We start from the raw sequence: 23,382 nt of genomic DNA, 5'->3' as shown, positions 1-23,382 counted from the left end.
TCCAAAGAATGATGAACGAAATTCTTGGAGAACATATTAATAAAATATGCGTCGTGTACCTTGACGACATTTTAATATTTGCAACTTCCTTACAAGAAATGGAAGTGAATATAAAACTTATTTTCAAAGAATTAAGAAAGAGCAACCTTAAAATACAAATTGACAAATGCAAATTCTTTTCCAAAAACACTGAATATTTAGGCCACATTTTGACGGATAAAGGTATAAAACCAAATCCAAATAAAATAACAGCCATAGAAAAATTACGACCACCAAAAACCGTAAAACAAATTAAATCATTCTTGGGAACTACCGGTTATTATAGAAAATTCATCGAGAATTATTCCAAAATTGCAATTCCACTAACAGAATGTTTGAAAAAAGGAAGAAGGATCAATGAAAAAGATCCAGCTTTTCTTAAAGCCTTCGAAGAGTTAAAATCCTTGATTACGAGTCATCTGATATTAAGATATCCTGACTTCAAGAAAACATTTACTCTAACAACTGATGCCTCAGACAAAGCCATAGGTGCTGTACTGTCGCAAGATAATCACCCCATTTCTTTCGCATCTAGGACCCTCAATGAACATGAGATTAACTATGCAACAATTGAAAAGGAACTGTTATCTATAGTATGGGCAACTAAGTACTTCCGACCCTATCTTTATGGAGTGAGGTTCAACATAAAAACGGATCATAGACCATTAGTTTGGTTAAGTAATCTTAAAGATCCTGATTCACGAACAATAAGATGGAAAACAAGATTGAATGAATATAATCATAATATAGAATACGTTAAAGGTAAAGAAAATAAAGTGGCAGATTTTCTGTCGAGAATTAATGTTAACAAAAATGAAATAAATATTAACGAAACTAATAATGATGAAAGCAAAGAAAGTGAAATTATAGAAAACAAAGGTATAGTAAACAAATTTAAAACTCAAATAATTTTAGTTAAAGAAAAGGAACAAACTTATAAGAAAGTGCATAGTAAGAAAAAGATCTTCATTACAGATGAAGAAACAAATAACAGTGAAATGATTAAAATATTAAAAGAATACTTACCTGACAAAGGAGTATTAGGAATTTATTCAGAATTAGAAGATAACTTATTTGAATTATTTAAAAGTAAAATGTTTGCAGATTTTACAACGTCACATTATAAGTTAATGAAATGTGCCTTACTAGCAGAAGATTTACTTAATAAAACCCAATGCTTTGAAAAGATAAAACAAATTCATGAGGAGACTAACCATAGAGGTATCCATGAAAACTACACAGAACTAAAATTAAAATATTATTTCAATAAACTTCAAGAAGTAATAGCCGAATATATTAATAATTGCGAAGTTTGTAACTTAGCAAAATATGATAGGAAACCTCCTAAACCAAAATTTAAACATACGGTAACACCAAACAATAAAAACGAGATAATTCATTTAGACATATTTCATATTGAAAAGAAATATTATTTTACAGTAATTGATAAATTTTCAAAACATTTATACGTCAAAGAAACTGCAGAAAAAGGCTCAACTACCTTAGTTGAAATGATAAAAGAATACATTCAAAATTTTGATAGACCCAAATTAATTGTGGCAGATAACGAATTCAATACAGCTAATGTAACAGAATTTATAGAACAAGAAAATCTATCAATTCATTTTAATTCTCCAAATAGCCATACAGGTAATGCTGACATGAGTAGATGTCATTCTTCTCTCCTTGAACACATAAGAATACTTAATATCACGGAACCGAATCTTGAAATCACAGAAAAGATTCTTAAAGCAGCTACGTATTATAACAATACAATACATTCAACCATAGGTAAGAAACCAATAGAAGTACAATTTGGAAATGTAGATATTAATGAAATTTTTAAATTATTAGAATCAAAGAAAAATCAATGGTCAATCAAATCAAAAACAGAGAAACAAATAAAGAATACCCCTACGATAAAGCTTATATTAAAAATTATGGTCAAGTTAGACATAAAGAAAAACCAAAGTTTAGAAAAGTAGATATTAAACCAGACGATGAAGGAAATATTAGACATAATAGAGGCAATAGAAAATTAAAAGTCCATCCTACACGGATTAAAAGACAGAAAAAGTATTTTAAAGGACCAAATAAAGATAAAATCCCAAAACCCACAAATCAACAAAACCAAAATCAATAAAATTCTTTTATTACAGATTTTCAATCAACTCAACAGAAAAACAATCTTTATAATTATAACATTGTTAACTATGAGTCAAATAACAAGCATAAATGCTGATATCCAAATAGAAAACATAGAAGATGAAGGAATCATCCTAATAAAAGATGGAGACATACCAATAATAAGCGATTATTATCGAATTTATCACAGAATTAATTTACAAGAATATTTAGACACTATATATAACTTAACTTTATATATACACCAAAACGCAGATATTATATCAGTTATAGGAAACGACCAATCCCTTTTTCATAAAATTTCGAAAATTCAAACCAATATAAACATGCTTTTAAGTATTAATGAACATTCTGTAAAGAATAATAAAACACTAGTAAATAACAGAGTTAGAAGAGGACTAATAAATCCAATAGGTTCAATTTTTAAATTACTTTACGGAGTAATGGACAACGATGATAGAGAAGAAATATTAGAACATTTAGATATCATAGATAAAAATGATAAAAAATTAGTAGATGCTTACAACCAACAAATTTCTATTAATGGAATTTTTCAAAACAATTTTAAAAATATCAAAGACAATATAGAAGAAGTAAAAACCCAATTTTTTAAATTAACAGAGAACGTTAGAGACGAAATAAATGAAATTAAAAACGAAATTACACTACTTAAACTCCATAATTATATTTCTGAATTAGATAATGAAATTGAAAAAAATTATTGATAATGTAAATGCAGCAAAAGAAGGAATTATGTCTAGATCAATCCTGGATATAGATGAAATTGAAGAAAATTTTATAGGTTTAAATGAGCTAAAAGAAATCAAAATTAACATTTTTGGTAAGGAAAATTCAAATATTTTTATAATTATAATAAGTGTACCAATATTTTTAAATAAACAATTTCCAACTTACTACTTAAGATTAATTCCTTTTTCAAATAATTCAATTATATCAAATATAGAAGAACAAAAAGTTCTAAAATACGAAGATAAAATCTATCCTATTAATAAATATCTTAAAAATTTAATTAAGCCAATAGAATGCTCTCCATGTAAATCAATTGAATATAAAACCAAGAATTATGTAGAAGAAATAGATAAAGGTCTATTAATTGTCAAAAATTTTGAAAATGCTATTGAACAAAATTGTAACGAAAAAATATACCATTTACATAAACATTTTATTATAAATTTTAACAAATGTACTATTTACCTAAATAATAAACAATATCATAACAAAATACAAATTTTTAATCATAAAATTGTAATACAACCAAACTAAAATATGAGCATTATAGACTCAGAAATTGTTATTAAAGACCTAATTATTCAAGATATAGAGCATCAAAATAAAATAAAACTTATAGAATATAAGAATAACCGTAATACGATTACATTTTCAACCATAATTGTTATATGTACTGTAATAGCTATTTGCTACTTTTTATTAAAATATTTATATAAAAATAAGAATATTAAAATTATAAATAAGATATGTGCCGAAGAAATAAAATCTGAACAAATAAATATACCACTTAATGAAATTAAAATCATGAAGCCTCAGGAGAGTCTTCAATCTAAGGCGGGGGGAGCTACAAAGGTACCCATTCCTATGGCCACACAGTTGGTACCTATTCAGATACCAATGCCTAAACAATAATCGAATAACCGTAGACTAAACAAAAGATAAGATAAACAGAACAACATCTCATCTCAGTATAAACATATAAATTTAATCAAATATAATTTTCAAAGACAATATTCGGCACCGTAGGTTAAGTGATCAAATGTAACATAGTTTTAAGTCAGTTCTTAAGATACCGTCAATAAAGCAAGATCATCTCGATCTGATTATTAATAAAAATTGTGCGTTGCGTTTTCATTTTAATTCTCCACGTTAGGAGAAGTTTATATATTTTTTTAAGATCCACGAGGATCAGTTACTTAACTCACGCGAGTCAACTTATCGGTTTAAAAATGAAAGACAATTCAGTTTTTCTTGGTTTTCCAAGAATAAAAAAAAAGAATAACTTTATTTGTTAATAGTAACTTAAAGACTAAAAATAACAACATTTAAACGACTTCGAATCAATGTATAAATATGCTGAATTGCCAAAGAGCAATTCAGGTTAAAAAATGTTTCTTATTATTACTCAACAATGTAGGTTGAGTAATGAAAGTTATTATTTAATAAGTTAAGTTATTTAACACTGGATTGCATTTAATCAAACCAGGTCAATAAAGAATAACAAAACAAAGTAAAAGGGAACGAGAACGTGAACTTCACATATAGGAAGTTAGCGTTGCTGGGTATGTGACCCGCGCGAGTGCGATATTATAAAAACGAAATGAATTGTTAGGAAAAGAGTCAACAAGAACAAAACAACCCCTTTTTGAAAACCAAAGATAATGATCTTGCAAAAAATATCTACTATCTACCTACTCTCTGCAGCATCTTCATAATTTCATGAATGATTTCTACCTGCCTGAGAAAATAGGAAACAAAAAAAAGTATTATGTAAACACAAAAAAAAAAAAAAACAATATACAGTCGTCGGCATAATTATTTTGACTAATTTACAATTCTCGATCTGATAAGAATAATTTCTTACGGTTAAACTTTTTATAGGTAAAGTTAATGGTTATTTATTAAGTATGTTATGGTGAATCTCATGGTGCTCAAAGTAAGTCATATGAGTGAAATTTGGCTTTCAGACAGCTTTTTTTGTATTACAAGTGCTATTTTTTGAGAGGCATAAGTATTTTGACCAGCATTCTTTTTTAATTATGGTAAGGTAAAGTAATACCTTTTGCTTATTTTAAGCATGAATTCAACAGCTGAACATGTTTAGGCTCAGATTCATAAAAAAAATTGGAAAATTTTCGCAAAAAAACATTGAAATTGGGGCATTTATTGTTACAAGTTAAAATTCCGTTACCTGTTAAACAAATCAATGGAGAACTGATTTGTTTGCGTCAAATTATGTCTTAGCTAATAAAAAAACACAAGAGTACGAGTACTGAGTAGAATCAGCCATGAATCTGTACAAAACAAAAAATTACACAAAAAAAGACAATTTTTTTTTTGCGTAGCTCACTTTGAATCCCAGATTGAACCCTTATATCATGGAGCTGGAAATGAAATCTCTAGGGAAGAATTCCTCATCAGAAAGCAAAGATTCCCAGGAGACTTAGGAAACACAATTTTGGGACTTATTCAGCAAAAAAAGCACTAGTTAACTTCTTGAAAGCATGTTAAAAACTATGAAATTCGCAAAAAAGCATGTTGGTAAGATTTTTTTTTCTTGAACAAAGTTTTCTAGACCGCATCTTGGTGATTTATGGAGTGCAAAAAAACTTTCATCGGTCCATTAAACCTTGATCCAGAAAAAAATTAGGCTTACCAACGTGCTTTTTTGCGAATTTCATAGTTTTTAACATGCTTTCAAGAAGTTAACTAGTGCTTTTTTTGCTGAATAAGTCCCAAAATTGTGTTTCCTAAGTCTCCTGGGAATCTTTGCTTTCTGATGAGGAATTCTTCCCTAGAGATTTCATTTCCAGCTCCATGATATAAGGGTTCAATCTGGGATTCAAAGTGAGCTACGCAAAAAAAAAATTGTCTTTTTTTGTGTAATTTTTTGTTTTGTACAGATTCATGGCTGATTCTACTCAGTACTCGTACTCTTGTGTTTCTTTATTAGCTAAGACATAATTTGACGCAAACAAATCAGTTCTCCATTGATTTGTTTAACAGGTAACGGGAATTTTAACTTGTAACAATAAATGCCCCAATTTCAATGTTTTTTTGCGAAATTTTTCCAATTTTTTTTATGAATCTGAGCCTAAACATGTTCAGCAGTTGAATTCATGCTTAAAATAAGCAAAAGGTATTACTTTACCTTACCATAATTAAAAAAGAATGCTGGTCAAAATACTTATGCCGCTCAAAAAATAGCACTTGTAATACAAAAAAAGCTGTCTGAAAGCCAAATTTCACTCATATGACTTACTTTGAGCACCATGAGATTCACCATAACATACTTAATAAATAACCATTAACTTTACCTATAAAAAGTTTAACCGTAAGAAATTATTCTTATCAGATCGAGAATTGTAAATTAGTCAAAATAATTATGCCGACGACTGTAGGTATAACGAGAAAATGAAAGGGCAAGAGCAAGTTTTTTTTTCAATAAATAGAAAAGAACAGAAATAGGCTTGTATGTGTGCGTGATTAATAGAATTTTCGAAGTAAAAAAAGCTAAAATAGACACTTTTTTAACAATTTGTGTTAAAAATACTGTGAGCAAAAATATATATATTTTTTTTAAACTGATTTGAAATATAATGAAAAAAACAAAAAATAATACAAATAAATTGTGGATGCTTTGACTGCCCCTTCCTCAGAAAAAGAATGCAAATATTGGTTTATTAAAATCAAATTTTTAGTGTGTAAATAAAAAAAATATTTTTTTTGCAAACTGGCTTCATGACCAACTTTATTAACTTCTCATTAAAAAATACAAAAATATTTTAAAAAATAATCACGCTTTGCCCCACGACTAAAATGACACTTTTCCTTCAAATTAACCGTTCAACCTAACTTCAATTTTAAATTTTAGTAATTTAATTGGATTCTCCTAATTCCACTTTATTATTTTCTTTTTATTTCATCTAAAAACACTAATAAATGGTAAAGTTATTCTAAGAAGAGTGAGTAAAAAAACATGAAATTACAACAAATTGACGAAGCTTTTTTTCTAATAAAAAAAATCAAAAAATATCTGTTACACCTACTTCATGAAAACACATTTGATCATTATAAAACAAAAAAAAAATAAAAAGTTTATAAACAACGGTTCCCCAACCAAAATTCTGATTCAATCTGAATTTGCAAGAAAAAAATCAATTTCGACTCTTATAAGAATCGCAAAAGAAATGTTTCTAAAATTTAAATGATGCAAAAATGTGCATACGTTTATTACCTTTTCAAAAAGCCCGTTTCATAAGATTACACTGCCCAACACACAAAAATTTTCCAGAACATGGTTTATCATTTCTAACTAAATTTAGGGTGCTAATTCCAAAAATAACATTAGTTTTTTTCTAGCAGCTCTAGTTTTTAAATTATGCAAAGGCATAGAAATTCATACAATTTTTTTTTCTGTTAAATTTTTTTTATTTAAAATTTTTTTTTTCGTATTTTTATTTTACTATCTGAACCGAAATACATTACATTCGAAACAAATTTTTCCAACAAAACCTTAAGAACGCTTGTAATAATAAAATCTAAAATGAATAGTATGAAATTACCCCAAAAATGTGAAAAATTAAAATATTGTAATGTTTTATTCCGGGTTTACAATAAAACTTATTTAATTTCCACTTATATTTCCGTTCAAATAAGAACACACTTTATTTCAACTCAATTTACTTTTATTATTCGCTCAAACAAACACACTTTTATCACTTTATTTACTACTAACAATTCGCAACACTTTATTTCACTCTGTACTGTACTCTTTCACTTTCAAGATTAAACTGTATCCGGTCGGTGTCTACGCTGCCCTTTTATACCGGAATTTCGAGATTCGAGAATGTCTTCGAAGGTTCTCGTCTTTGCTTCCCGAAACTTCCTTTCCAGGAGGGCCGCTTCATACTTCCAGTCTAGTCGGATATTTTGGGATGTGTTCAGAGGGTAGTTTCTTAATTACTAAAGGTCCGTTCACATTTCTACCTTTGCAGTAGTAGGTAGTATGTTCAGACTTTTATCTTAAAAGTAGTTCAGCAATTCATCGTTACATTGCCCCCCTCTTAGGATTGTTCGTCCCGAACAACTCCATTGCTTCTTTCACCATTATAACGATGTAAACGTTCACAATGAACTACCTTTAGTTTGCCTCTTACCCCTCTTTGTATACGGTAAACCACGTCGTTAATTCCGATTATTACTGTGTAAGGGCCTTCCCAGTTTTGTTGTAGCTTCGGTGATAGTCCCTTTTGTCGGTGGGGATTGTAAAACCACACAAGTTCTCCTTCTTGAAACCCTGTTGCTGTCGCTCGTGCGTCATATCTTGTTTTCATCCTGTCACTAGACGCTTTTATATTTGTCCTTGTCCGTTGGTGAATGTCAGCCAGTGTTCCTTTCAGGTTATCTACGTACTCATCCATTTCATGTGGCTCGTTTGGAACACTTCCAAATTTTATCTCACTTGGCAGGCGTATTGTTGAGCCAAATAGAACTTCCGATGGTGTATGTCCAGTAGAACTATGTGTTGCACTTCTATAAGCCATCAAGAATAATGGAATATGTCGGTCCCAGTCTCGTTGATTATCATTGACTACTTTTGACAGGTGTTCCTTAAGTGTCCTGTTGAATCGCTCAACCATCCCATCAGATTGTGGATGAAGCGGTGTTGTTCGCGTCTTCTTGATGCCAAGGAGTGAGCACACCTCTTGAAAGATCTTAGATTCGAAGTTCCTTCCTTGGTCGGAATGAAGTTCCATGGGTACTCCGAACCTGCTCACCCAATGAAAGACAATCTTATCCACAACTGTTTTGGTTTCCTGGTTTGGAATGGCAAATGCCTCAGGCCATTTGCAGAAGTAGTCCATCACTGCAAGGATGTATCAATTTCCGTTGTTGGTTTCGGGAAAAGGACCTGCTACGTCTATTGCAATTCTTTCAAAAGGTGCACCCACATTGTACTGCTGCATCTTGCTTTGGATTTTTCTAGCTGGTCCTTTGCGAGCGGCACAAGTATCACATTTTCGGCACCACTTTCAAACGTCTTCTCTCATACGTAACCAGTAGAATTGCTTTTCCAGCGTCTTGTTGATGCCTAAATGGCCTCCAGAAGTTCCACCGTGCATCTCTCGGAGAACATCATTTACCTTTGACTGATGTACGACTAGCTGTATTACATAGGATTTACAGTCTGCGGATTCCCACTTACTCCTGAGTAGCCCTTCTTGCACATGAAGCGAGTCCCATTGTGCCCAATATGCTTTGAGAGTGGGTCGGAGATGTCGGCCCATTCTGGTTTCTCTTCATGTTCCTTCCATGCTAGGATGGGTTCGATGTCCGAATCTTCCTGTTGGGCCATCCTGAGTTCTTGATTACTCCAGCCGCAAATGGGATCAGCTCTCGTTCGTCTAACAGCGACAACTTCCTTTTCTTCTAGTCGTGTGCAATGCTTGCAGTCTTGCTTGCACGGGCGCCGAGATAATGCGTCTGCATTTGAATGCAGCTTTCCTCTCCGATGTTGAATCTGACATTGATACGTCTTAAGTATCTCGATCCATCTTGCTACTTGACCCTCTGGATTTTTGAAGTTCAAAAGCCAATTAAGTGCACCATGATCTGTGCGAAGAAGGAACTTCTGTCCATAGATGTACTTATGGAATTGCTTTGTTGCCAATACTAGAGCTAGAAGTTCCCTTCTGGTCACGCAATAGTTTCTTTCTTGTTTCAAGAGTACCTTGCTGAAATAGGCAACGACCTTTTCTTCTCCGTCATGAACTTGCGATAAAACAGCACCAACTCCAACATTACTTGCATCTGCGTCAATGATGAATTGTTTACCTGGAGTCGGGTAGGCCAGCACAGAAGCTTCACATAACCGCAGCTTCAGTTCCTGAAAGCTTTTCTCACACTCACCTGACCATTTAAAGGGTTTACCCTTCTCCGTAAACTGGTGCAAGCTTTTGGCGATTCTCGCAAAATCCTTCACGAATCGTCGATAGTACGTTGCCAGACCGAGGAAGCTCCGAAGTTGATGCTTGTCCTGAGGGGTTGGCCAGTTCTTCACAGTGTCAACTTTTTCAGGATCAGGTGATATGAGATGATATGCCATATGCCATAACATATAATATTTTAATTTTTATTTATTATTTATAAAAATTTATTTTATAGCTTATCCCATAAAATATTGAATTTAAAAAATTATTTATTTAAAATTAATTAAATAAATACATTTTTAAAACTAAATTAAATTTATTTCTTAAAAAACTAGATATATTTAAAAACGAATAACATTTCATTTCTAATAAATTATGTAAAATAATTTTATTACATTAATTTTTATAATTTATTAAATCTTTTAAAATCGAGAAAAATAAAATTATTTATTTTTTATTTGATAAACTCTAATACACAAGATACAATAAATAAAATTTTCTTTTATAATAAAAATTTTTCATTATATTTCAATATTATTTCACAATACTAATAAACTATTATTAAATTTATTTATTCTATATAATATACTAAAACATTAAAAATTTTATAATTATTTTTAATAATTTATATTATTTTAATAAAAAACTAAATAAATAATTATTAATCAATTTATATTGATTTGCACAAAATTCTTTTCAATGTAAATGAAATGCTTTTCTATTTAAGCTTTAAATTGATTCTAGATACACTTTCCAGTACATCTACTATGTTACGACTTATCTTATTTTAATAACAAGAGTGACGGGCGATATGTACATATGTATTTTAGAGCTAAAATCAAATTATTTATCTTTATAATTTTACTATCAAATCCAATTTCATTAAATTTTTCATATTTAATTCCATAAATATATTTTATTGTTACTCATTTATGCTTAAAAATAAACTACACCTTGATTTGATATTAATTTTAATTAAAATTATAGAAAATTATTATTCTTATAAAATATTCTAATAACAACGATTTATAAATTGATTAACAATTTTAAGTAAGGTACATCGTGGATTATCGATTAAAAAACAAGTTCCTCTGAATAGACTAAAATACCGCCAAATTTTTTAAGTTTCAAGAATATAACTAATACTACTCAAATAAATTAAATTATATTTTAAATAAAAGGGTATCTAATCCTAGTTTATAATTAGGTAAAAATTATTAGCTTGATCCTGAAAAAGTTGACACTGTGGGATGAGATGATATGCCCCAAATATTTAACCTCGGTCTTGAAAAGTGCACATTTCTTTGGATTTAACTTAAGATGTGCTTCTCGTAGCCTTTGGAATACAGCCTTTAGGTTTTCACAATGGTCATCAAATATTTTCCCGTAAACGATGACATCATCCAAATAGACTAGGCAAGATTTCCAGGTTAATCCATTTAAAACGCACTCCATCAAACGCTCAAAAGTAGCTGGGGCATTGCATAGCCCAAACAGCATGACATTAAACTGCCACAGACCATTTCCTGTGGAGAAAGCCGTCTTCTCCCGATCTTCTGGATGGATTTCTACCTGCCAGTAGCCACTCTTCAAATCCAAAGTCGAAAACCATTGTGCTCCTTCCATTGCATCTAGAGTATCGCTGATTCTTGGCAGTGGGTAGCTGTCTTTCTTCGTCACATCATTCAGCCTGCGGTAGTCGACACAAAATCGAGTGCTTCCATCCTTCTTTTTGACGAGAACTAACGGTGATGCCCAAGGGCTTTTGGAATTTTCGATTAGCCCGTCTTTCTTCATGGTTGTTATCATTTCTTCAACTTCACCTTGTTTGGCCAAGGGGAGACATCTTGCTGGTTGACGAATCGGCCTAGCATCTCCTGTATCGATTCGATGCTGCACCAGTTGTGTCCGGCCGTATTTCCCGCTGGGTGAAGAGAAAATATCAGCATATTCATGAAGAAGACTTCCCGCAACATTAAGCTGATGTTGACTCAAGTTGTCTGATTTGAGAATTTGTTTCTTTAGTTTCTCCGAGTTCATAGTCATCTGTGTATCCACCTCGTTGATCTTAGTTATTGCGGCCACAGATTCACATTGCCCAACAACTTCTCCTTTCTTAAGCTTGATTGGGTACGGTTTTATGTTAAGTATCCGTACGGGTACCATGTTGTTCTTTGGTGCCACAACAGTCTTCCCGATGATGATGTTTTGGGAACTTTGTTCAACTTCTTGCTCAACCATGAGGTATCGATGGCTTCCAATATTCCCCTTTAGTTTCGTCCACACAAAAACTTCTAAAGAAGGAGGCAGGCACATGTCTTCTTTGATGACACTTCTAATTGTTGTTGAGTTTTCGTTGCCAAAGACCATTGGAATCTCTACGTTTCTGTATTTCAGGACTTGATAACCGATATCCAAGATGATTCCATGCTCCTTTATGAAGTCGATTCCAATGATGCACTCATCACATATATCTGCCACCAAAAACACATGGGAAAACTTTAGTTGTGCCAAACGGATCTCAAGACGAACTTCTCCGTACACTCTTGCTGCTTCTCCTGTGGCGGTCTTCAGACGGTAGCTGTTGGTGTTATGTAGCCACGTGTTGTTTGCTGTTTATGATTGCCTCCACTGTCAGACTTTTGTTGTCTCGTTTAGTCTGTGAGACTTGAATTGTGGTTCTGGGGCCATCGATACCAGAAACCAGCTTCTGCCCCTCGAAGTTGGTTCTTACTCGTTTCCCGAATTGGAAGCAACCTGAGCATGAGTGTTGGTTGTATCGCTTACCTGTTGTTGGGCAATATTCCTGTTTCCACAGTGTTCGCAAGCAGTTCTTCTTGGTGGCAATCTGCACTGCCGCTGGAGATATCCTGTCTTGTTACAGTTCCAGCATCGAGCAGCTCCGTCTCGCTGGTTTCTTTGGAATGCGAGTTTTTGACAAGAGCATTCCTCCACTGCAACTTCTCTTACCCGATGAACGCCTTGAGAAGCCTGTTCTGCTGCTTCCATAGTTAGTGCGAACGCTAATGCTTCAGGAAGGGAACGTTTTCCAACTGTTCGTATCGCTCGCTGAAGATTTATATCAGATACAGCACGAACAAAGGCTTCTGTCGCAAACTGATTGATAATGTCGTCTCCTGCTGTCGGATATGCAAGATGAGCTAACCTTTCAATATCAGCTTGGAGTTGTTGCAGAGTTTCTCCTCTTTTCTGGACTCTTGTATTGAGTTGGAAGCGGAAGACCTCCTGCATATGGCCATCTCCAAAGCGCTTTTCAATGACCTGGACAAGAGCGTTAAAGTTACCATTCTTTTCTGGTGGTAAAGTTTGTAACAACTCAGCAGCAGGACCTCTAAGAGCAAGAGTCAGCGCTATACATTTGTCTTCGTCATCCCAGTCATTTGTTGTGGCAGCTGCCTCAAACTGTTTCTTGTAGATCGACCAAGAACTTTGTCCATCAAAGGTTGGTGGATGCATTTCTTTCTTCTTTAAATACTCACCAGAACTTTCTCGCACCTTAATTTTTCGAACCTTGTCAAGTTCTTCGGTAAAAGTTTGCATTTTAACTTCCATTCCTTTCAATTTGTCATCGAATTTTATTTCTACTTTCTCGAGTTTTTCTTCAACTTTCTCGAACTTTTCTTGAGATTGTTTTTCAACACCTTTGATGGAAGCATCAAGAGCAACGAACTTGTTCTCGATAGCATCAAGCTTACCTTCGATGAGGTTTTTCTGTTCATCTAGAAGGTTCTTTTGCTCTGTGCGTTGTTGTTCCATTTGTTCTTTCTGTTCTTTGAGTTGTGTCTCATTTTTTTCGAGAACACTACTCTGTTGTTTTTCTAATTGTTCTCTCTGTTCCTTGCGTTGTGTCTCAATTTGTTCTTTCTGTTCTTCAAATTTTGCAAGGAGAATAGCCATGATGGATGACATATCGGAACTAGTACTTACTCGTTCTTCTATCATTTCAACCTCGAATTGAAATGTATCCAAATCTTCGTTTTTCTGGGTTAAATAATCCTATAGTCGAATAATGAGATCATTTTTCGATCCAGCAGTAAGAAGACCTCGTTTAGTTAATTCCGCCTTCAGCTCAGTCAAACTTAACTGATTTAGTGTTTTACCCATTTTAACTTTTCAAAACGCGAGCACTTTTACTTATTTCAAAATGTTTTACACTTTGTTTATTGTTAAAACACAAGCGCACTTTTTATTTTATTCGCGAAATTATCTGATTCGCACAAATAAATAAGTTTTTTTCCACTTTTCTGACAACAATGTAATGTTTTATTCCGGGTTCACAATAAAACTTATTTAATTTCCACTTATATTTCCATTCAAATAAGAACACACTTTATTTTAACTCAATTTACTTTTATTATTCGCTCAAACAAACACACATTTAAATCACTTTATTTACTACTAACAATTCGCAACACTTTATTTCACTTTGTACTGTACTCTTTCACTTTCAAGATTAAACTGTATCCGGTCGGTGTCTACGCTGCCCTTTTATACCGGAATTTCGAGATTCGAGAATGACTTCGAAGGTTCCCGTCTTTGCTTCTCGAAACTTCCTTTCCAGGAGGGGCGCTTCATACTTCCAGTCTATTGGAATATTTTGGGATGTGTTCAGAGGGTAGTTTCTTAATTACTAAAGTTCCGTTCACATTTCTACCTTTGCAGTAGTAGGTAGTATGTTCAGACTTTTATCTTAAAGCCTGGTACGCTGCTCGCGCTAAATTTTAGCTGAGATAAAATTCTCATACAAGTTATCGATAAATTGTATGGGATCCATTTTATCTCGGCTAAAAATGTTCGATAATTTGTATGGGAGTTAAAATTTAGCGCGAGCTGCGTACCAGGCTTAAAAGTAGTTCAGTAATTCATCGTTACAATATCTAAAAAAATAAAGCTCCTAGAAAGTAACCAGTGTGATTTTTAGGCTTAGTGAACCCAAATGCATTAGTTTCGATAAGAAAATTTCTGAAAATGTTAACAAACAGTTAAAATAAGCATAACTTTAAAATAAATAACTCCCAAAATGTGTAAAACTGAAATATTTCAAAAAATAGAGCTCCTAGAAAAAAATTAATGTGATTTTTAGGTTTATTGACCGCAAATACCTACATTGAGTTTAATATAAATTTTTCTGGAAAATTTTAACAAACGCTCAAAATAAGAAAAACTTAAAAATTAGTATGAATATTTCCCCAAAATATGAAAAATTAAATATTTCAAAAACTAGAGTTGCTAGAAAGAAAAAAATATTATTTTTGAGCTAACCCAAATCTATAAAATTTGATATAAATCTTTCTGGAAAATTTTAAAAAGTTGAAAATTGTTGGCCAGTGTTATCTTATAAACTGCAAAAGTTATACAACAATTTGTCAACCATCTTCCATTAAAATGCTATGGAAAACCTCCCTTAAGGATACTCAAAACCCCTTTAGTGCGCGCTCATTATAAAAGAAAATTAATACAAATATAAAATTTTTTCTTACTTGATATGAAAATTGTCGAACAACTTTGTATAATCGATTCGCTTCCTCAGCGAAGTATTCCGCTTGTGTGAATAGGTCCTGTGTCGTCCGTAAATTTCCATTGCCTTTCGTAAACTGATGCATTGAAAAAGCCATTGATGACATATTTTTAGCTCTTTTAACAATATCGTTATTTTCCTCCAATTCGCTATTCCATTTATCATCTTCTGTACCAACCTCATTTGTTGGTATTTTGTCCTGAGTGTCTATAACTTTTTGTTCTTCTTTTGTATCTAGTGTCACTGGCTTCAGTGATTTCACTGCAGCACCTTGTTTCTGAAATCCAAATTTCTATTTATTATGAAGCATCTTAAAAAGAACAAAATCGTATGAATAAAAATCGTTAAATAGATACGAGCTCATTTTTAATGATTCTACCATTTTATATTCATATGATCTCTTAATTTACTTACATCGAGGCACGGAAGACTTGATGTGTAATCTTGTCGAGTAAATTTAGTCCTTGCGTGACACATTTCTATTATTTGCCGAGATATGAAAATTGTATCATTAGCAATGCATTCCCAGTTTTCTATAAAAACATTCAAATTGTCTAAAGAAATTTTACACGAAGGGTAAGCTGATAGAATTTTTGCGGCATTCAAAACTTGAGGGCTATAGATGCGAAGATTAATTTCAGTAAATTTAGCTTGGATTTTTAAAGTTTCAGTTAGTGCAACATGCTGCAGCAATTTACAAACATCTAACACGTAATCACAATAATCATGAAAGCGATCTGCCATTTCTTGCATGCGGTCAAGCTCTTGGTTTAAAGCTATTGTCTTAAAGCTATTTATTATGTCTATTATAATTTTAATTTTTGTTGTAAAATTAGTTACTAGATCCAATACTGTTAAAGTTAATTGTTGGGAAAGGTCATTTACAGCTACTTGGATATTGTCTAATGAGGTATCTAAGTCGTAATGTATAGTCTCTGGAAACTGTTCCAAATTAATGGCAATCCTTGCGCATTGATTGAGTTCTAACTTACACTGATTACATGAAAGCAATATATGTTCTCGATTCTCATGGCTGGTATATGCCGAATCGGTGAAATCTTGAGTTCTTTCGACAACTTTTTCTAGTGCCAGCAATAGTTGTTGCCTAAACATTGAGTTGAATATCGATGACTCTGAATTAATTTGATCTAAGGGATAATCGTTATTGCCATCCATGTTTTCGCAAAGCAGAGCGTTGTTAGAAAGTTGTCCACCTCCACTGAGGTGAGTTATATTCTGATTTGATAATTGCTTTGCATTATTTCCAGTACTAGTCTTACATTTGTTTTTATGGTGTAATCTACATATTTCTAATAATCGTACGAAATTAATTATTGCAGAGTGCGCCGTATTTGTATCAGACTCCCAGACCCTTGCTTGTGATCTATTTGGTGAATATTTTATAGACATGCATTCGTTTACACTATCTTTTACAACAAAATGAATTAAATCGATGGCACTTCGCATATGACAAAAAACTGTATCACGATTTTCTTTTGCGATGGGACATTCTAAGTGCCTCAGGCACGTTTTTGAAGAAGTAAACAGCAGAGTTGTTGAACGTTCTAGAACCTGCCTTGCTGCTGACATCTGTGCTCGTCGACGTTCTTCTTTTAAATCATTTTGACGCTTCCCGGTAACATGGGCCAGTTCTATCATTTCAGCTCCGAAAATAGAAAAAGCTGTCACGAACTCCGTAAAATTTCCCACTGATTGAAGTCTCCCAAGAGAGTGCGCTACTTTGTCTTTAGTCAGTAAAAGCTTTTTTACGAGTACTATATCCGCTAAGAGAAGGACTCTTGTTACAGAACCCAAAAGGGATCTAGTTGCATGAATCATTGCACTTCGGTCGCCCAAAGGATCATCTGGTAAAGGATATTTTAGAGGGTCTTCTGCTGCAGTTTCACATAATCGTTCTATAGTAGCTCCTTTAATGTAAAAAATAATATTAATTATAAACTATTGTGCAGGTCAGAAGTAATATGAAATTATAAACTAATATGAATAGTAGACTGATTAAAGAAAAATTTTTTTTGTTTAAAGTGATGCCGAAAATATTGTTAGAAATGACGAAAAAAAAACTGTAAAAGTTTCAGCCCTTAATATTAACATTAAGTACCGCCGCATCGCAAATTTCTATTTCCCATATGATTTAGGTACATGGGAAAGATTGTGTTTTTGAGTTTGGAAATTTATAACTTTTTAATGGTTCATCAAAAAGGCTAGATTTATTCATTTTCTTGTATACATTTTTTTTTTGAATCTATCTAATGCACTATCGGTCAAAAAATAATAATAATTCAAGTGCATCATACCTAAATAATATCTGTCATGATTAATATTTTTTAAAATATTGTCAGAAAGCTCGGTCACTTTTGATGTCCTTATTCCTAAATGACTCACACTTTTGATTAAGTATTCGCTTCGAAATTATATATCTGTTCAACGACGCTGTTCTGGACTCTTCAGGACAGAAACGAACAGCTTTTTGCTGTTCATTGAGATTTTTTTGTTTTAAACTGTTCTAGTTTGCTGTTCATTGACGCTGCACAAGTGTGCAAATTTGCATATCTAGTGGAACTTCGAAGTTTAAATTAAATACAACGGAATGCTAACAGAGAAACAAAAATTAAACCTTCATGCGGCGTTCTGCAGTGTCATGGACATAATATTAAAATATAAGCAAAAAGATATTTTTAATCCAGTTGATTTTTTCCAGTGAAACTAATCGTTCCGTATTCTGTTATTTATCAAAGTTAGCGGGTCATTTTTTTCTCTTTTATTTTTTAGTACCTTTTCTATGAAGATATAAGCACAAGAAAGAATGTGTAGCGAGGTTTTAAAACAGAAGAAAATTTCAATTTGGTTCAACACCTTAGGCCCTTTATTTCTGTGGTAAACGAGTGAATGAAACACGCTTCAAAGGTTGGAACAAGACTGATTTATTTTAGAATATTAATATAAGAAAGCATTTTATGAAGTTAAGGTAGTGTGAGTTTAGTACAAAGTTCTTATAAGTGAGGTATATGTTAATACAACTACTACATATGCCCCCTCTTTAAAATTTGTACTTATAAATTATAATAAATAAACATATGCATATTCTTCAAAAATTCAATTTAAATTTCATATTAGTACTTCAAATTAATATCGCAAAAAATAATAATTAAAATACCATAATATCTTTGACTAAAGAGCTATAACAAGATAGGTTTTATACATGATATATAAAATAATAGTATATTTTAATATAAGTTATAATTCACTTTTTACTCAATAGCAATGTTGGAAAATAATATTTTAATGTTAACTTATTTCTAAATACATTTATTTAAATTCAATTATATTTATTTCTTTAACTTAGGTTTTTAAGTAATACATTTTTTAAACATTAAAAAAAAAAACTTTTGCATGACATATCTACTTATTATTATCTTTACACGAAATTATTTGGTTTGCATGTCTTTTCCACATTTTATTTGCATCGATTGTTTTTACAATATATGTTTGTTTACCTATCTTTTAAAAATAATACTTTTACTCCATGAAACCTTTCCTAGTACTGAGTAGTCTTTAATCATAACCAAATCATTACAATTAAAATTAGTATTTTTAGAACCACGGTAATATTTTTTCTGCTTATTTTGTTGGTTTTTAACAGTATTTTGTATAGACATTTCGTTTTGTAATGCAACTTTTCGTTTCGGATTTAACAAATCTTATCCGGTTCGCAATTGTCTTTTAAACATGAGTTGAGCTGGTGAAACTCCAGTACTCAAATGTTGTGTATTCCGGTAGTCTAGTAAAAATCGACTTAAAACATTTTTAAATTGTGATACCTCTGTATGATACAAGCTTCTTTTTAAGGCGTTTTTAATCGTTTTTACTACATTTTCCGCCTGTCCATTTGTTGCGGGATGTCCAACCGGAATTGTAACATGCTCCTTTCCATTATTATGCAAAAAACTTTTAAATTCTTTTGATACGAACGCAGTACCATTGTCCGAAACATATAGTGTTTGGTAAACCGAAACGTGAAAACAAATCTTTTAATGTGGCAATCGTCGCACATAGGAGTATTGTCATCAAAAACCTGGCCATAATTATTTTTCGTGGTTTTTGTTATTATTTCTGTTTAAAATGAGTATTCCTACAAGAAAATACAATATAAACCTAGTTTTTGTTATTTTTATTTTTTTACCAAAAACTAAAAAAATTGATTAATGGCCTGTACTCCGCCTGTCGACATTATTTTTCCCAAAATTTTTTCCTCATCCCTAATACACAATTCTCAGTTTCTTTTCTCTCTTCCCCAACCTTAATTAAGATCACCCAAAATAAAATACACTAATAACATCAGTAAATTTAATTTAAAAATAAAAAACGTTGCATAAAGTAAGGAGTATTTTCTATCAGAAAGTGAAAAACTAATTGACCCTCGATTTTCTAAAGAGCACCTAAGAGCACCCAATTTTTGTTGCATTGTGTTAAAGAATATATAAACTAACTCATAAGTTTCAATTCATCGCAGAATAACGGGGTATACTAAAACAAAATCATTAAAGTTCAAATAATAACTTATCAAAAATATCAAGTTTTTAGATACTAGTTCTAAGCCCGAATTAAAATAGAAAAAAACATCTAACATTTTCAAAACTTTATTAATATCGTTAATAAATAACTGAAGAAGAATTCTCCATTTAAATTTTTTTAGATTTCTATCACAACACTCCGATATCGCATATAGAATAACACTTACCAAAATACTTCGAATTCAAATAAAAATGAGGTAGATGTAACAGTTAACTTTGAACTCATTTTTTAACAAGACACGATCGAAAAACAAAAAAATGAGTGCAGCATATTGACACAGGTTTATTTTGCACCCACTTTGCCAAACTTTTTGGTGTCAATTTTGATTTTCAGAAAATCGACTTATGACCAGGTTTTTACTGCAAATACTCCTATGTGCGTCGCACTACTGGTAGTATTTTTACCCATATCCACGCATTCGACCCATTTGGTATAACTGTCTAGGTACCACAACTAAACACAATCGATTAAATATTGGGCCAAAAAAATCAATATGAATCCTACAGCATGGTTGTGAAGGCCATTCCCAATTAATAAGTTCCTGCTTTGAAGGGGTCGATCGCGTCATTAGGCAAGCTGTACAAGCTTTAACAATATTCTGTAAGTCGTTGTTTTGACTTGGCCACCAATAACATTCACGCGCCATCGATTTCATCTTGTTAATACCCATATGCGAAGCATGAAGAAACTTTAAACATCGTTTTGAATTGCAGCCGGAATTATAATTCTATATCCCCAAAAGAGACAACCAGATTCCTGTGAAAGTTCACGTCTTCTGTTAAAAAATGGTTGCAATTCTTTATCAGAACATTTTTCGGGCCATGCAGTATTAACAAATTCCAAAACTTTTTGTAGGAATCTATCTGTAGTTGTTTCATTTTTAATTGACTCTACGTTAAGTGGTACTTTATTTACTTCTTGAAAATAGTTAAGGTGAACATCACTTGGTAAATCAGAAACAGACATACTACTTTCTGATGAAGGGAACCTAGAAAAGTAATTCGCAATGTTCGGCTTTGATCTTACGTGAACAATATCAAAATTGTATCCCAAAAGCGTAATAGCTATACGCTGTAACCATAGCCGTAGCTAGGATTTCGTTTCGGGGGGGGTTAGCTCAGACCAAACAAAATTTTTTTTAGAAATCACAATACTTTGTATCAACTGTATGTAACTGCAGTCGATTCTAAATCCCGCTAAATCAAATAGTCATTTGAACTGTGTAGAAGCGAAAAATTTGCCAATATCCTTTTTAAGTATTTTTTAGGAGAGGAATTCGTAGTTAAAAGTTTAAAAAAGCCCTGCTTACGGTAAATGAATTTAAAAATGGCCGAATATTCAGCGGCATCTCTAGTTTTGTAGGTACAAAGAGTGATAAGTTGGTTGATATAAATTGCGAGCGTTAGCGAGGCTTCTAAGGCTTCTAAGGCTTTATAAAAAAAATTATTTCGTACAATTTAATATATAAAACGTTGAAAAATGGACTTTTTCTTGCACTGAAATTTTGTAGCAGAAAATTGACAGGTACATTCTATCTATTGAGTTCTAAATGAAATTAGTATTCTTAAAAACCAAAATTTTAAATAATCCAAGTTGTTTCACATGAGCTAATTACACTGGTCAACAAGGTTTTTGTTACAGAAACCAGGGTATATATTTCTATAGGCTGAGCTCGAATCCGAAGTCAGAAAAATTCTATCACATCACGTTTTGGAGATATTCCCGTTAGAAAATCGAAAATGCCGATTTTTACCAGTTTTCAAAGTTATTTTTTAGCGTTTACTTATTTTTTTTTAAATTAAATTTGTAACAGTTTCTAAAAGAATTGTGTCAAAATTTGAAAGCGATTGGTACAGAACTATTCGATATTTGCTATTAAAAGCAAATAAATATGAGATGCCACACACATTTTGATTTCAAGTTATGATTTCTCGAGGAAGAAAATAGATATTTAAAAGATTTAAACGGATTTAGAGAGACAAAACTTAATTCTTTTAGAAACTGTCACAAATTCAATTTAAAAAAAAAATAAGTAAACGCTAAAAAATAACCCCGAAAACTGGTAAAAAGCGGCATTTTCGATTTTCTAACGGGAATATCTCAAAAACGTGATGTGATAGAATTTTTCTGACTTCGGTTTCGAGCTCAGCACACAAAAAACCTATAGAAGAGTATACCCTGGTTTCTGTAACAAAAAAGAAGTTTAATTTTGTTGACCAGTGTTATACTTCACTTTGAAATTTAACAATAAACTGAAATTGTTTAATTTTATAATTTGAAACAAAAGAATAACGAAATGTTGTAAATACAGTGCTTTGCAAAAGTATAATCGCACCATATAAAAATGCTATTTATATAAAACCGAGTATTGCAGCGACACCCTACTATTTTTTTATTAAAGGGGATCAAAAAACAAGAATATTGAGAAGAACAAAATGTCCCGTAACTTTCTCTTATAATTTTTAGAAATAAAAACAAGTTTTTCTTCCATTGCAAAAGTATAATCGCATTTTTTTTATTTTGAGTATGGCCAACAAGGTTTTTGTTACAGAAACAAAGATATACTTTTCTAAAGGTTTTTTATATGCTGAGCTCGAATCCGAACTCAGAAAAATTCTATCACATCGCGTTTTTGAGATATTCCCGTTAGAATATCGAAAATCCCGCTTTTTACCAGTTTTCGAGGTTATTTCCTAGCGTCCTACAGTCTCTGAATAAATCGATACATTTATTTTCGCTTACATACTGGATTTAAGGTTAACATAGAACAAAAGTGGGTAATAAGCAACTGAAGATATCTCGGACAGTAAAAAAGATGTCTGAAAGATTTAAATAGATTTAAGGGTAATATTTCAAAAACGAGATGTTATCGAATAAGTCCGTCTTTGGATTCGAGTTCGGCCACCGAAACCCTTTGAAAAAGCATAGTTTAGTCCCGGCACCAAAAACCCTGCATAAGTACTTGTGGTATTTAAAGGGTTCTTAAAAGAACATTTTAAGGTGTTAACATAGTGCTTAAGGAAATGGTCAAAGAGATAAAAACTCTTTGTAATGGACCAAACAATTTTTGTTTTCCTTTATACAAACTTCATCGACAGCTTCTGCAATGATGCAAAATTGGTAGTGATTTTAAGTGAGATTTTCATATAGGTAATCAAATCACTAAAATACAAAAACAAATCATTTAGTGCTGCACATATTAGACTTGTATATGTTTATAATATAGGTATCTTTTGATTTTCTGAAAAAAATTTCGGGGGGGGGTTAAACACCCAAAACCCCCCCCCCCCCCTAAATACGGCTATGGCTGTAACCTATTTGCAGCCATCAAAGGAATGCCTTTTTTGGGATTGAAAATATGATGCAACGGCTTGTTGTCAGTTA

The 23,382-nt window shown here is 32.1% G+C and overlaps 2 protein-coding genes across 2 annotated transcripts in view; one reads left to right on the top strand and one right to left on the bottom strand.

Annotated features, from left to right (window-relative positions):
• Positions 1–3,089, top strand: part of LOC129907789 (probable basic-leucine zipper transcription factor K) — a 17,996-nt gene extending 14,907 nt beyond the window's left edge. The window contains exon 2 of the mRNA XM_055984166.1: positions 2,199–3,089. Within this exon, the coding sequence (XP_055840141.1) occupies positions 2,199–2,909 (711 nt within the window). The 3' untranslated portion in view covers positions 2,910–3,089. The remainder of the gene's footprint in view (positions 1–2,198) is intronic.
• The window catches only part of LOC129907788 (alpha-catulin), a 392,337-nt gene that overhangs the window by 142,897 nt on the left and 226,058 nt on the right, over positions 1–23,382 (bottom strand). Inside the window, exons 3-4 of the mRNA XM_055984164.1 lie at positions 15,820–17,333; positions 15,368–15,682 (exon numbers count right to left, since the gene is read on the bottom strand). Of these exons, the coding sequence (XP_055840139.1) occupies positions 15,368–15,682; positions 15,820–17,333 (1,829 nt within the window). The remainder of the gene's footprint in view (positions 1–15,367; positions 15,683–15,819; positions 17,334–23,382) is intronic.

Source organism: Episyrphus balteatus, chromosome 1 (assembly GCF_945859705.1).
Source record: "Episyrphus balteatus chromosome 1, idEpiBalt1.1, whole genome shotgun sequence".
Classification (NCBI taxonomy): domain Eukaryota; kingdom Metazoa; phylum Arthropoda; class Insecta; order Diptera; family Syrphidae; genus Episyrphus; species Episyrphus balteatus.
Note: the sequence above shows the minus strand (reverse complement) of the source record. Positions and strands in the feature narration are given on the sequence as shown.